The sequence below is a fragment of the Pseudonaja textilis genome, chromosome 1 (genome assembly GCF_049901715.1).
Source record: "Pseudonaja textilis isolate UNSWEBS1 chromosome 1, rPseTex1.2, whole genome shotgun sequence".
Lineage (NCBI taxonomy): Eukaryota > Metazoa > Chordata > Lepidosauria > Squamata > Elapidae > Pseudonaja > Pseudonaja textilis.
The window spans coordinates 20,802,317-20,812,241 of record NC_141990.1 but is presented as its reverse complement, the minus strand read 5'-3'; the positions used below and the strand labels follow the sequence as shown (position 1 = coordinate 20,812,241).

General features: G+C 41.2%; 1 protein-coding gene across 2 annotated transcripts in view; it reads right to left on the bottom strand.

The window, feature by feature from the left end:
- Window positions 1-1,704: 1,704 nt before the first annotated feature.
- The window catches only part of ASL (argininosuccinate lyase), a 39,560-nt gene continuing 31,339 nt past the window's right edge, over window positions 1,705-9,925 (bottom strand). For both annotated transcript variants that reach the window (XM_026708628.2, XM_087927492.1), the window contains 5 exons: window positions 9,625-9,684; window positions 5,795-5,878; window positions 5,445-5,525; window positions 3,795-3,901; window positions 1,705-1,952 (listed from right to left, as the gene is read on the bottom strand). In XM_026708628.2, the coding sequence (XP_026564413.1) occupies window positions 1,808-1,952; window positions 3,795-3,901; window positions 5,445-5,525; window positions 5,795-5,878; window positions 9,625-9,684 (477 nt within the window). In that variant the 3' untranslated portion in view covers window positions 1,705-1,807. The remainder of the gene's footprint in view (window positions 1,953-3,794; window positions 3,902-5,444; window positions 5,526-5,794; window positions 5,879-9,624; window positions 9,685-9,925) is intronic.

Genomic DNA, 9,925 nt, shown 5'->3' with positions numbered 1-9,925 from the left:
CAGTTGTGGCTTACTTTTTTGCCTATGGTGAAACAACCAAGTGTGTATGTGGATGGTACGGTCTTTCAAGTTTTTTTTCTATAAATAGTAAGTTATTTTCTATTTTATGAGTTCTCTTTTCATAAACATCTCAGCCTATTTAGCACTATGAGAAGAGGCCAGTATGAGAAATGTTTAAAGTGTCTGCAGCGCTTAATAAAGTAATGCATTGCCATCCAGTTGGCTGTTGAGTGTTTGATTCTCCTTCCCATCTGGTAAACTGTCCAGGTTTTAATGATTACTCTCCTTTTATTTTGCCCTAGGGTGTGCAATCAATTTCAGACAAAGAGTAGGAACGCTACAACATCCACCAGATACACTTTTGGCTTTGTGGACTCACTTCTGGAAAGTCACAGAATTACTCCTGAAAGGCCTGTCTGGTGGAGGGCAGATTGGCAGTCTCAGGGAGGAATGGACATTTTTGGATACATCTACCAAACAAAAGGCAAAATCAGGAACTCTCCATCACTGATTCCATACCCAAAGGCACCAACCCTGAACCACAGACTAGCAACATACGGAATGCTGGGTGACATTTTCAGATAGAAAGCCACAAGATAAAAAGATGGAGAAATAGTAGTTGTGTTGGGAAATACCTGGCATGAGACACCTTTGGTTTTCGGAATCAGAGCTGACTTGCTTTGAACTGTGAAAGCTTTCTTGGAAACCTTGACCCTAAAGATAATGACCCCTTTGCCTTTTGAACTCTGAGCACTGGTAATAAATGCTTTGTCTCCTATGAACAGAATAACTTGGTCCAACAAGGTATTGCTGCTGGTGGTTCTCAGTATTGAACTCCATGTATGTTTTTTATGAGCTGAGATTGGATTCTAATTGTACCTTCCTCATTTATTTTAGCATATTGTTGCCAACCCAGCTCATTGTTTGGTTTATACTCAGGATTTGTCCCGCCACCCCGCTACCGTAATAATAATTATTATTATAGGCCATTGCACAGTCAGTCAGATGTTCAGACTGGATTTGGCATTTTTGTTTGCCTATAAAGTTCTTCCCAAGGACCTGGGATAAGCAGATGTGGATGTTCAATGGTATTGCAGATATTGTTGCAGGATGTCAGCTGTTCCAATTGAATGGTGTGATGGTTTAGAGGTGGAGTTCCCTCCTCGTAATCAGGAGGCTGTGAGTTCAATCCTAGGTAGAGGCAGATAAAAAAAACTACTAAAGACTCAGCTCCATTCAGTTGCCCAGACTTCACCTGGCAAGGAATTGTGGGGTCCTTAAAAGAGGATGATGTCAGCTGTTCCAAGTAAAGCTGCCTTTTGCAATTGACTGATGGTGAATTTGTCAGTGCTGACATGGTGTTCAAGTAGTGCACCAATGATTTGGGGATTGCTCCTAAGGAGTTATTATTAGTACTATTTGCCACCTATCTCACCATGGGGCTACTTTTTTATTGTAAATAAAAACAAAATGATAAAAAATATTGTTGATCTTGGTTACCGCTATGTATATGTTTGTTATTGATTTGTTTTGTATTGAGTTTTAATTTTATGCTAGCCAGTCAGAGTCACTGTTGAGATGGACAGCTATATAAGTTGATTGAAATCAACAACTACATAAATCTTTCCCAGTGGAAACACCTTTGAAATAATAACTATTTTTTTCCTGCTTAAAACATATGACCCAAAAAAGAAGCATACACAGTTTTTCCTGGAAATCCAATATGCCACTGTATTTATTATCTTGTGATTAAACATGCTAAGCAGAAACCTGCAGCAACGGGACAATATTTCCCCACACTCAAAATTTATTCCTTCTGTCTCTTCAGCATCTCCTTCAGATATTCAATCTGGGCGCTCACGCAGCTCCTGGCGGTGCCCCCAGGGGAGGTGTACTGCTCCACGCTATGCTGATGGTTGAAGATTTGTGAGATATCACTTCCCATCATGGGGCTGGAAGGAGCATCAAGAAATAGGTTCAGTCAGATATTACAGAAAGACAAGTCTTTTAAAACTTAAAGCTTCTCTTTTCACACATTTTAACTGGCCGAGAAACAGAATGCAGGAGCTCTGTAAATAGGAACAGCTTTCACCTTCAATGGCTCCTACTAGAGCAAGGCTGGGGAATGATGGCCCCTTTAGGACCCGTGGACTTCGACTCCCAGAATTCTTAAGCCAGCCATGGGATTCTGGGAGTCAAAGTCCACAGGTTGTAAAGGCGCCATTGTTCCCCACCCCTGTAATAGAGACAATAAGCAGATCATTGTTAGCACGGCAGGTGGACTACACAGCCTAGCTTACCTGTAAAGCAGAGGTATACAACTTCACATTCTAGAACAGAGTTTTCCCCATGCTGGCTGGGGAATTCTGGGAGTTGGAGTCTACGCATCTGAAAGTTGCCAAATTTAAAAAACACTGTCCTAGAACAGTGGTGGCTAACCTTTTTGGGCTCCTGTGCTGAAAATTGTGTGCACGCTTGCTCGCATGCCAGCTCCCAGAAGGCAATGTGCACAGCACCCCCCACGGTCTGTGCATGCACGCGTGATCCCCCCACCCCCTTACCTGCACTGAGCATCCGCGTGCCTCCCAGCTGATTTTCGGCCTCCCAGAGGCTCAAGGGAAGCCTCTGCAGCCTTTGGAGGCCAAAAAATGGGCCCATTTTGCCACTTCCGGTATTTCCGGAAATACAGGAAAAGATGAAAACGGGCCTGTTTTTCAGCTTCCTAAGGCTGCAGAGGCTTCCCTCGAGCCTCTGGGAGGCCGAAAAAGGCCTCAAGTGCGCCGAAAATCAGCTGGGAGCGTGCACATATGCAGTGAGGTAAGTTTGGCTGGGGCTCAAATAGTTCTGCATGCCACCTGTGGCACGTGTGCCATAGGTTCTCCATCACGGCCCTAGAATCTGCTGCTGCCTCTCAAGGTTTGGAGTACAGTCTCCTCAGCTCAAACCAAAGTGGTCACTAATTTGTAATTTTTAAGTGCACAACTTAACTTTGCTCAAGTTTCAGAGCAAATAAAATGAAACTGAAGTCAGATTTCTGGCATGGGTCTGCTATTGTTTTAGAGTGCAACCCTCAACATGCAATTAAAAAGTCAAATGTGGCCCTCAGTCTGGAACACAGTTCATGACTCCTCAGTAAAACCCCGTGAGGTAGGTTAGGCTGATAGACTGTGGGCCTTTCTGTGAACTTTCTGGTTAAGCAGGGATTTGAACATGGATCCTGGTAGTTAATCTTAACTCTACCCCTTTAGCATTCATTACGAAAGATTGGTTACTTTATCCCCTTTATGATTTTACTTATGAAATAGTTTTCATCATTACATAATTAGGTTGTGCTACTATTCAGGAGGTAATTTCCATCCCTGGAAAAAGATATGGAATTGTGAGGTTCCAGAGGGTCACTGAATATATAATAGTAATTGCATAAGTCTTTAGCATTCCATAAATGTGACATCTCCATATCCACTGCTATTAACTAGAGGTAGAAATATGTCTTCCTTGTTTTCAAGAGTTAGCAACAGCAATAGCACTTAGACTTATACATCTCTTCATAGACTTTATAGCCCTTTCTCAGTGGTTTACAGAGTCAGCATATTGCCCCCAACAATCTGGGTCCTCATTTTACTGACCTTGGAAGGATGGAAGGCTGAGTCAACTTTGAGCCAGTCAGGATTGAACTCCTGGCACTGGGCAGAATTAGCCTACAATACTGCCTTCTATCCACTGTGCCTCCAAGCTCTTAAAAGCAGTATCTGCTATAGGAAAACTTTAAAAAGCTCCCATAACCCAATACATACTGAATTCCCTTCAGCTCATCCATGGATAAATGATTAAGAGTCACTCCTTTGCTCTCAGCTAAATGGACTGCTTTCCCCACAACAGTGTGGGCTTGTCTGAACGGCACCTGGAACACAAGGGGAACAAAATCAGGAGGCTTAAATATTGTTCTGTCTAATTTTTACCCTCAAAAGATCCCCGGCATTCTGAAGCTGGCATTTCAGTGCTGACATTTCCAACTATTTCTGTGCCGTACAGAATGTGGCACAGACATGAAATGCAAAACCCAATGGCAGCACCATTTATGAAGGCTCTTGGATCCCTGCTGCGATTTTCTTTAGAGTTGGGCAACCCTATAAATCCATTAAATAAAATAACAGATACTGGAGGAAGGTACAGACTTGTCAGTATAGCCAGCAATTCCTCAGGCTGAACGTTTTCTCCAATATTTCTTCAGGGTGGTAAGAATGGATGCCCAGCCCATTTCTTGCCCAGCTACATCCTGTGCCATTGGAGTCATGGTCTTGGCACGTGGATATAAGGGAGTGAGTTAGTTATGAATACGTGGATACATATAAGAAAAAATAAAAATATATAAAAGAAACAATAGGACAGGGACGGTAGGCACGTTGGTGCGCTTGTGCATGCCCCCTACAGACCTCTTAGGAAAGGGGTGAGGTCAATAGTAGACAGTCTAAGGTTAAAGTTTTTGGGGTTTGGGGAAGAAACTACAGAGTCAGGTAGAGTATTCCAGACATTGACGACTCTGTTGCTGAAGTCGTATTTCCTGCAATCAAGTTTGGTGTGGTTAACCTTGAGTTTGTATCTATTGTGTGCTCTTGTGCTGTTATGGTTGAAGCTGAAGTATTCATTGACAGGTTGGACATTGCAATGTATGATTTTATATACTATACTTAGATTGGACCGAAGGCGGCGTAGTTCTAGGTTTTCTAGGTCTAGAATTTCGAGTCTGGTGGCATAAGGTATTCTGCAACGAGTACAGGAGCAGAGAATTCTTCTTGTGAAATATTTCTGGACTTTCTCAACTGTGTTAATATCAGATACGTAATGTGGGTTCCAGACTGATGAGCTGTATTCAAGTATTGGTCTAGCAAATGTTTCGTATGTTCTAGTTATTAGTGTAATATTACCAGAGAAAAGGCTACATAAGATTAGGTTGACAACTCTTAATGCCTTTTTGTCTATGTAGTTACAGTGGGCTCTAGCACTTAGGTCATTTGAGATGAGCACTCCAAGATCCTTGACAGAGTTTGGTTCATCAACAAGGTCTTGACTATTCAGCCTGTATTTTATTTTTTGATTTTTTTTTCCAATATGTAGGACAGAGCATTTATTTGTTGAGATTTGAAGTTGCCATTTGTTTGGCCATTCTGATACATAGTCAAGGTCTTTTTGAAGGGTAGCAGTATTGTTTGTGGTGTTGAATAGCTTTATATCATCAGTGAAGAGAACGCAGTTGCTCTTGATATGATCACAAAGGTCATTTATGTAGAGTAATGAAAAGAGTTGGTCCTAGAACACTGCCTTGGGGGACACCACTGTTGACAGGTACAGAATTTGATAGGACGCTCCCAATTTTGACCATTTGTTGTCTGACAGAAATGCTTCTATTCAGTTATAGCCTGTTCCCTACAAGCTTGGATACTCACGCCTTTGCGCACCAAATAGTAAGCAAGATCTGTAGACAACATTTCATGGGTCAGGGCTCTTTCCATGTTATCTCTGTTGATCTAGGCAAATGAATGAAAGAATGGTGAGAAGGAATCATAATTAACACATGCTAAGCTAGTCAAAGTGAATGAATATTTTTAACCATTATTTAAAAAAAACTCAACGTGACAGTTACATTCAACTTGGCAAAAGCATAATGGGACTTCTGCTCCTTGAGTGTCAAATGTAGTTGTTGGCTGGAATAAAAGGGAAAGGTTTTTGGAGATTCAGAGAAAAATATTTAAGCCATTCCAGCCAATAGGATAGCTCATCCTTTTGAAATGCTCACCTGGAGAGTGGAGATAACTCCGGTGGTAACTTTAAGCACAGTGCTCAGGGTATCCATCACATCCATCACAGCTTCCTTATCTTCCTATTTGTAAAAAAAAAAGGTTGAAAGAGGGTTACCTAAGAAGATAATGGCTGGTAGGGGAAGAACATCCTCTGGCCCCAACATCTGGTATTTCAGTGCACGTGGAAGCTGATATACAGGTGAAACTTGAAAAATTAGAATATTGTGCAAAAGTTCATTTATTTCAGTAATGCAACTTAAAAGATGAAACTAATATATGAGATAGACTCATTACATGCAAAGCAAGATAATTCAAGCCGCGATTTGTCATAATTGTGATGATTATGGCTTAAAGCTCATGAAAACCCCAAATGCACAATCTCAGAAAATTAGACTATTACATGCAATCAATAAAACAAGGATTGTACATAGAACAATATCGGACCTCTGAAAAGTATAAGCATGCATATGTACTCAGTACTTGGTTTGGGCCCCTTTTGCAGCAATTACTGCCTCAATGCGGTATGGCATGGAAGCTATCAGTCTATGGCACTGTTGAGGTGTTATGGAAGACCAGGATGCTTCAATAGCAGCCTTCAGCTCTTCTGCATTGTTCAGTCTCATGTCTCTCATCTTTCTCTTGGCAATGCCCCATAGATTCTCTATGGGGTTCAGGTCAGGAGAGTTTGCTGGCCAATCAAGCACAGTAATCCCACGGTCATTGAACCAGGTTTTAGTGCTTTTGGCAGTGTGGGCAGGTGCCAAGTCCTGCTGGAAACTGAAGTCAGCATCCCCATAAAGCTCGTCTGGGGAAGGAAGCATGAAGTGCTCCAAAATCTGGTAGGCGGCTGCGTGGACTTAATGAAGCACAGTGGACCAACACCAGCAGATGACATGGCTCCCCAAATCAACACAGACCGTGGAAACTTCACACTGGACTTCAAGCCTCTTGCAGTATGTGCCTCTCCATTCTTCCTCCAAACTCTGGGTCCTTGGTTTCCAAATGAGATGTAAAAGTTGCTCTCATCAGAAAAGAGGACTTTGGACCACTGAACAACAGACCAGGTCTGTTTTTCTTTAGCCCAGGTAAGACACTTCTGACGTTGTTTGTTGTTCAGGAGCAGCTTGACAAGAGGAATACGACATTTGAAGCCCATGTCCAGGATCCGTCTGTGTGTGGTGGCTCTTGATGCACTGATTCCAGCCTCAGTCCACTCCTTGTGAAAGTCCCCAACACTTTTGAATGGCCTTTTCCTGACAATCCTCTCCAGGCTGTGGTCATCCCTGCTGCTTGTGCACCTTTTTCTTCCACACTTTTCCCTCCCACACAACTTTCTATCAATGTGCTTTGATACAGCACTTTGGGAACATCCAACTTCTTTTGCAATTACCTTTTGAGGCTTTCCCTCCTTATGGAGGGTGTCAATGATGGTTTTCTGCACAACTGTCAGGTCAGCAGTCTTTCCCATGATTGTGAGTCCTACTCAACCAGACTGAGAGACCATTTAAAGGCTCAGGAACCCTTTGCAGGTGTTATGGCTTAATTAGCTGATTGGAGTGGGACACTTTGAGCCTAGAATATTGAACCTGTTCACAATATTCTAATTTTCTGAGATTGTGGATTTGGGGTTTTCATGAGCTGTAAGCCATAATCATCTCAATTATGCCACATCACAGCTTGAACTATCTTGCTTTGCATGTAATAAGTTTATCTCATATATTAGTTTCACCTTTTCAGTTGCATTACTGAAATAAATGAATTTTTGCACGATATTCTAATTTTTTGAGTTTCACCTGTGCTATGGGGAGAAACTTCTTTTCTACCTTATACAAGGGCTGTCTCCCAGGGTAAGACTCAAAGTCACCTTAGCCTAGTATCCAGTTTCCAGTAATGACAAGATCCTTCGTAAGCTCCAGTACTAGAATATAAACCTCCTCCAAACATGGCAATTCTGATAATAATCATACACAGATCCTCCCCCAATAATGATCACAAGGGCCATATGTCAGAAAAGCAATTCTATATTTGCTAACCCTCAAGCAATATTCAGTGGCTGCATTCATGTATGAATACAGATATTGAATTAAGCTATTTTCTAGATTTGCACCTTAGATTGCATGACAAACTAACCTGTTAGCCATAACACAGATGCACAAAACATTAACCTTAGCATGTTATGCATGTCTTTCTCCTAGGTACAGGGGTGTCAAACTGGTGGCCTGTGAGCTGGATGCATCACACCCAGGCCACACCCACCCAAGCTCTACAAAGGGAAAAAATGTCATGAAACATCACGTGACACCGCAAGTTTGACACCCATGCCCTAGGATTTTTTTATCTGATTAAGTATGTTGTGTGAACACAATCTAATTACTTCAGCTTAGACTATCCTAAAAAGGATCTGACTGGAGCAGAAGACATCCTATCTAGGTCAAGACCCTCTGAAAGTGGTAAATTCCCAAAAAAGAAAATTATTTCACAACAAATTAAACTTTAAATTAAACAATGGCAGCTGTCTTTGTTAATAGTAAGAGAAATGGACGTAAAAATGAATTATGCAGAACAAAACCATTTTGAATTTTGTAAATAAGCCAGGGAAATGGTTGGCAGGAATGTTATCAAATTGGTAAAATCGATTTAGACCTCACAAAAAACACAGATAATTGTGAATGGCTGAAGAATTCTGGGAATTGAAGTCCACACATCTTAAATTTGCTGACTTTAAGAAGAAGCAGTAGCCTAAGCTAGCCTAGGTGCCATAAGCCCACCAGCTGCTTTGTGGATCTTATCAGCCCAAAGTCTACCTTTATCCCATCCTAAAGAATTGTCCCAAAACCACTTGAATCCAAGCATTGTTCTCCTCCTGCAGCAGGAAGTTAGGAAGAATCACATCTACATAGCCTAAAATCAGCTGCAGAGAAGCAGCAACTAGAGCAAGCCTTGATGATCAGATGGAAAGAATCCCATCACCATATTGGCAAAAAATAAATAAATCAGAAAATAAAATACAAGCTGAATAGTCAAGACCTGGTTTATGATCCAAGCTCTGTAAAGGACCTTGGAATACTCATCTCTAATGATCTAAGTGCTAGAGCCCACTGTAACTACATAGCCAAAAAGGCATTAAGAGTTGTTAACCTAATCCTACGTAGCTTTTTCTTTGGTAATAACACACTACTAACTAGAGCATACAAAACATTTGCTAGACCAATACTTGAATACAGCTCATCAGTCTGGAACCCACATTATGTATCTGATATTAACACAATTGAGAAAGTCCAGAAATATTTCACAAGAAGAATTCTCCACTCCTCTACTCTTTATAGAATACCTTATGCCATCAGACTTGAAATTCTAGACCTAGTAAACCTTGAATAATGCCGTCTTCGGTCTGATCTAAGTATGGTATATAAAATCATACATTGCAATGTCCTACCTGTCAATGAATACTTCAGCTTCAACCATAACAACACAAGAGCAAACAATCGATACAAACTCAAGGTTAATCGTACCAAACTTGATTGCAGGAAATACGACTTCAGCAACAGAGTGGTCAATGTCTGGAATACTCTACCTGACTCTGTGGTTTCTTCCCCAAATCCCAAAAACTTTAACTTTAGACTGTCTACTATTGACCTCACCCCTTTCCTAAGAGGTCTGTAGGGGGCGTGCATAAGCACACCAATGTGCCTGCCATCCCTGTCCTATTGTTTCTTTTATTTTTCTTATAAGTACCCATTTCATGTATTCATAACTATGTATATAACTTATACCTATTATCTTGTAAGCGATTGACAAATCAAAATAAATAAATAAATAAATTTACCTGCAGATCCTTGTTATAGGTACTGGGAAGTCCTTTCAGAATCACAAGGAGTCCAGTAGCCTGCAAGAGGTCCAAAAAGCTCTGTTAAAATTCCCAGTTCCCAGTTATTCTAGTCCCGCTCCAACCGCACAGTTTCATGAATGCTCATTTTCTCAGAAAGCCTGCATTAGCTTCCTTTCCAGACTCCTACTCCACCCTCAGTTTACATTGAATATTTAACTTTTAAAAATAGGAGCTATAATTGTGTAACATCCTTCCTTCTGTGGGTCATCCCAAAGTTGTTGTTGTTGTTTTTTCCAAA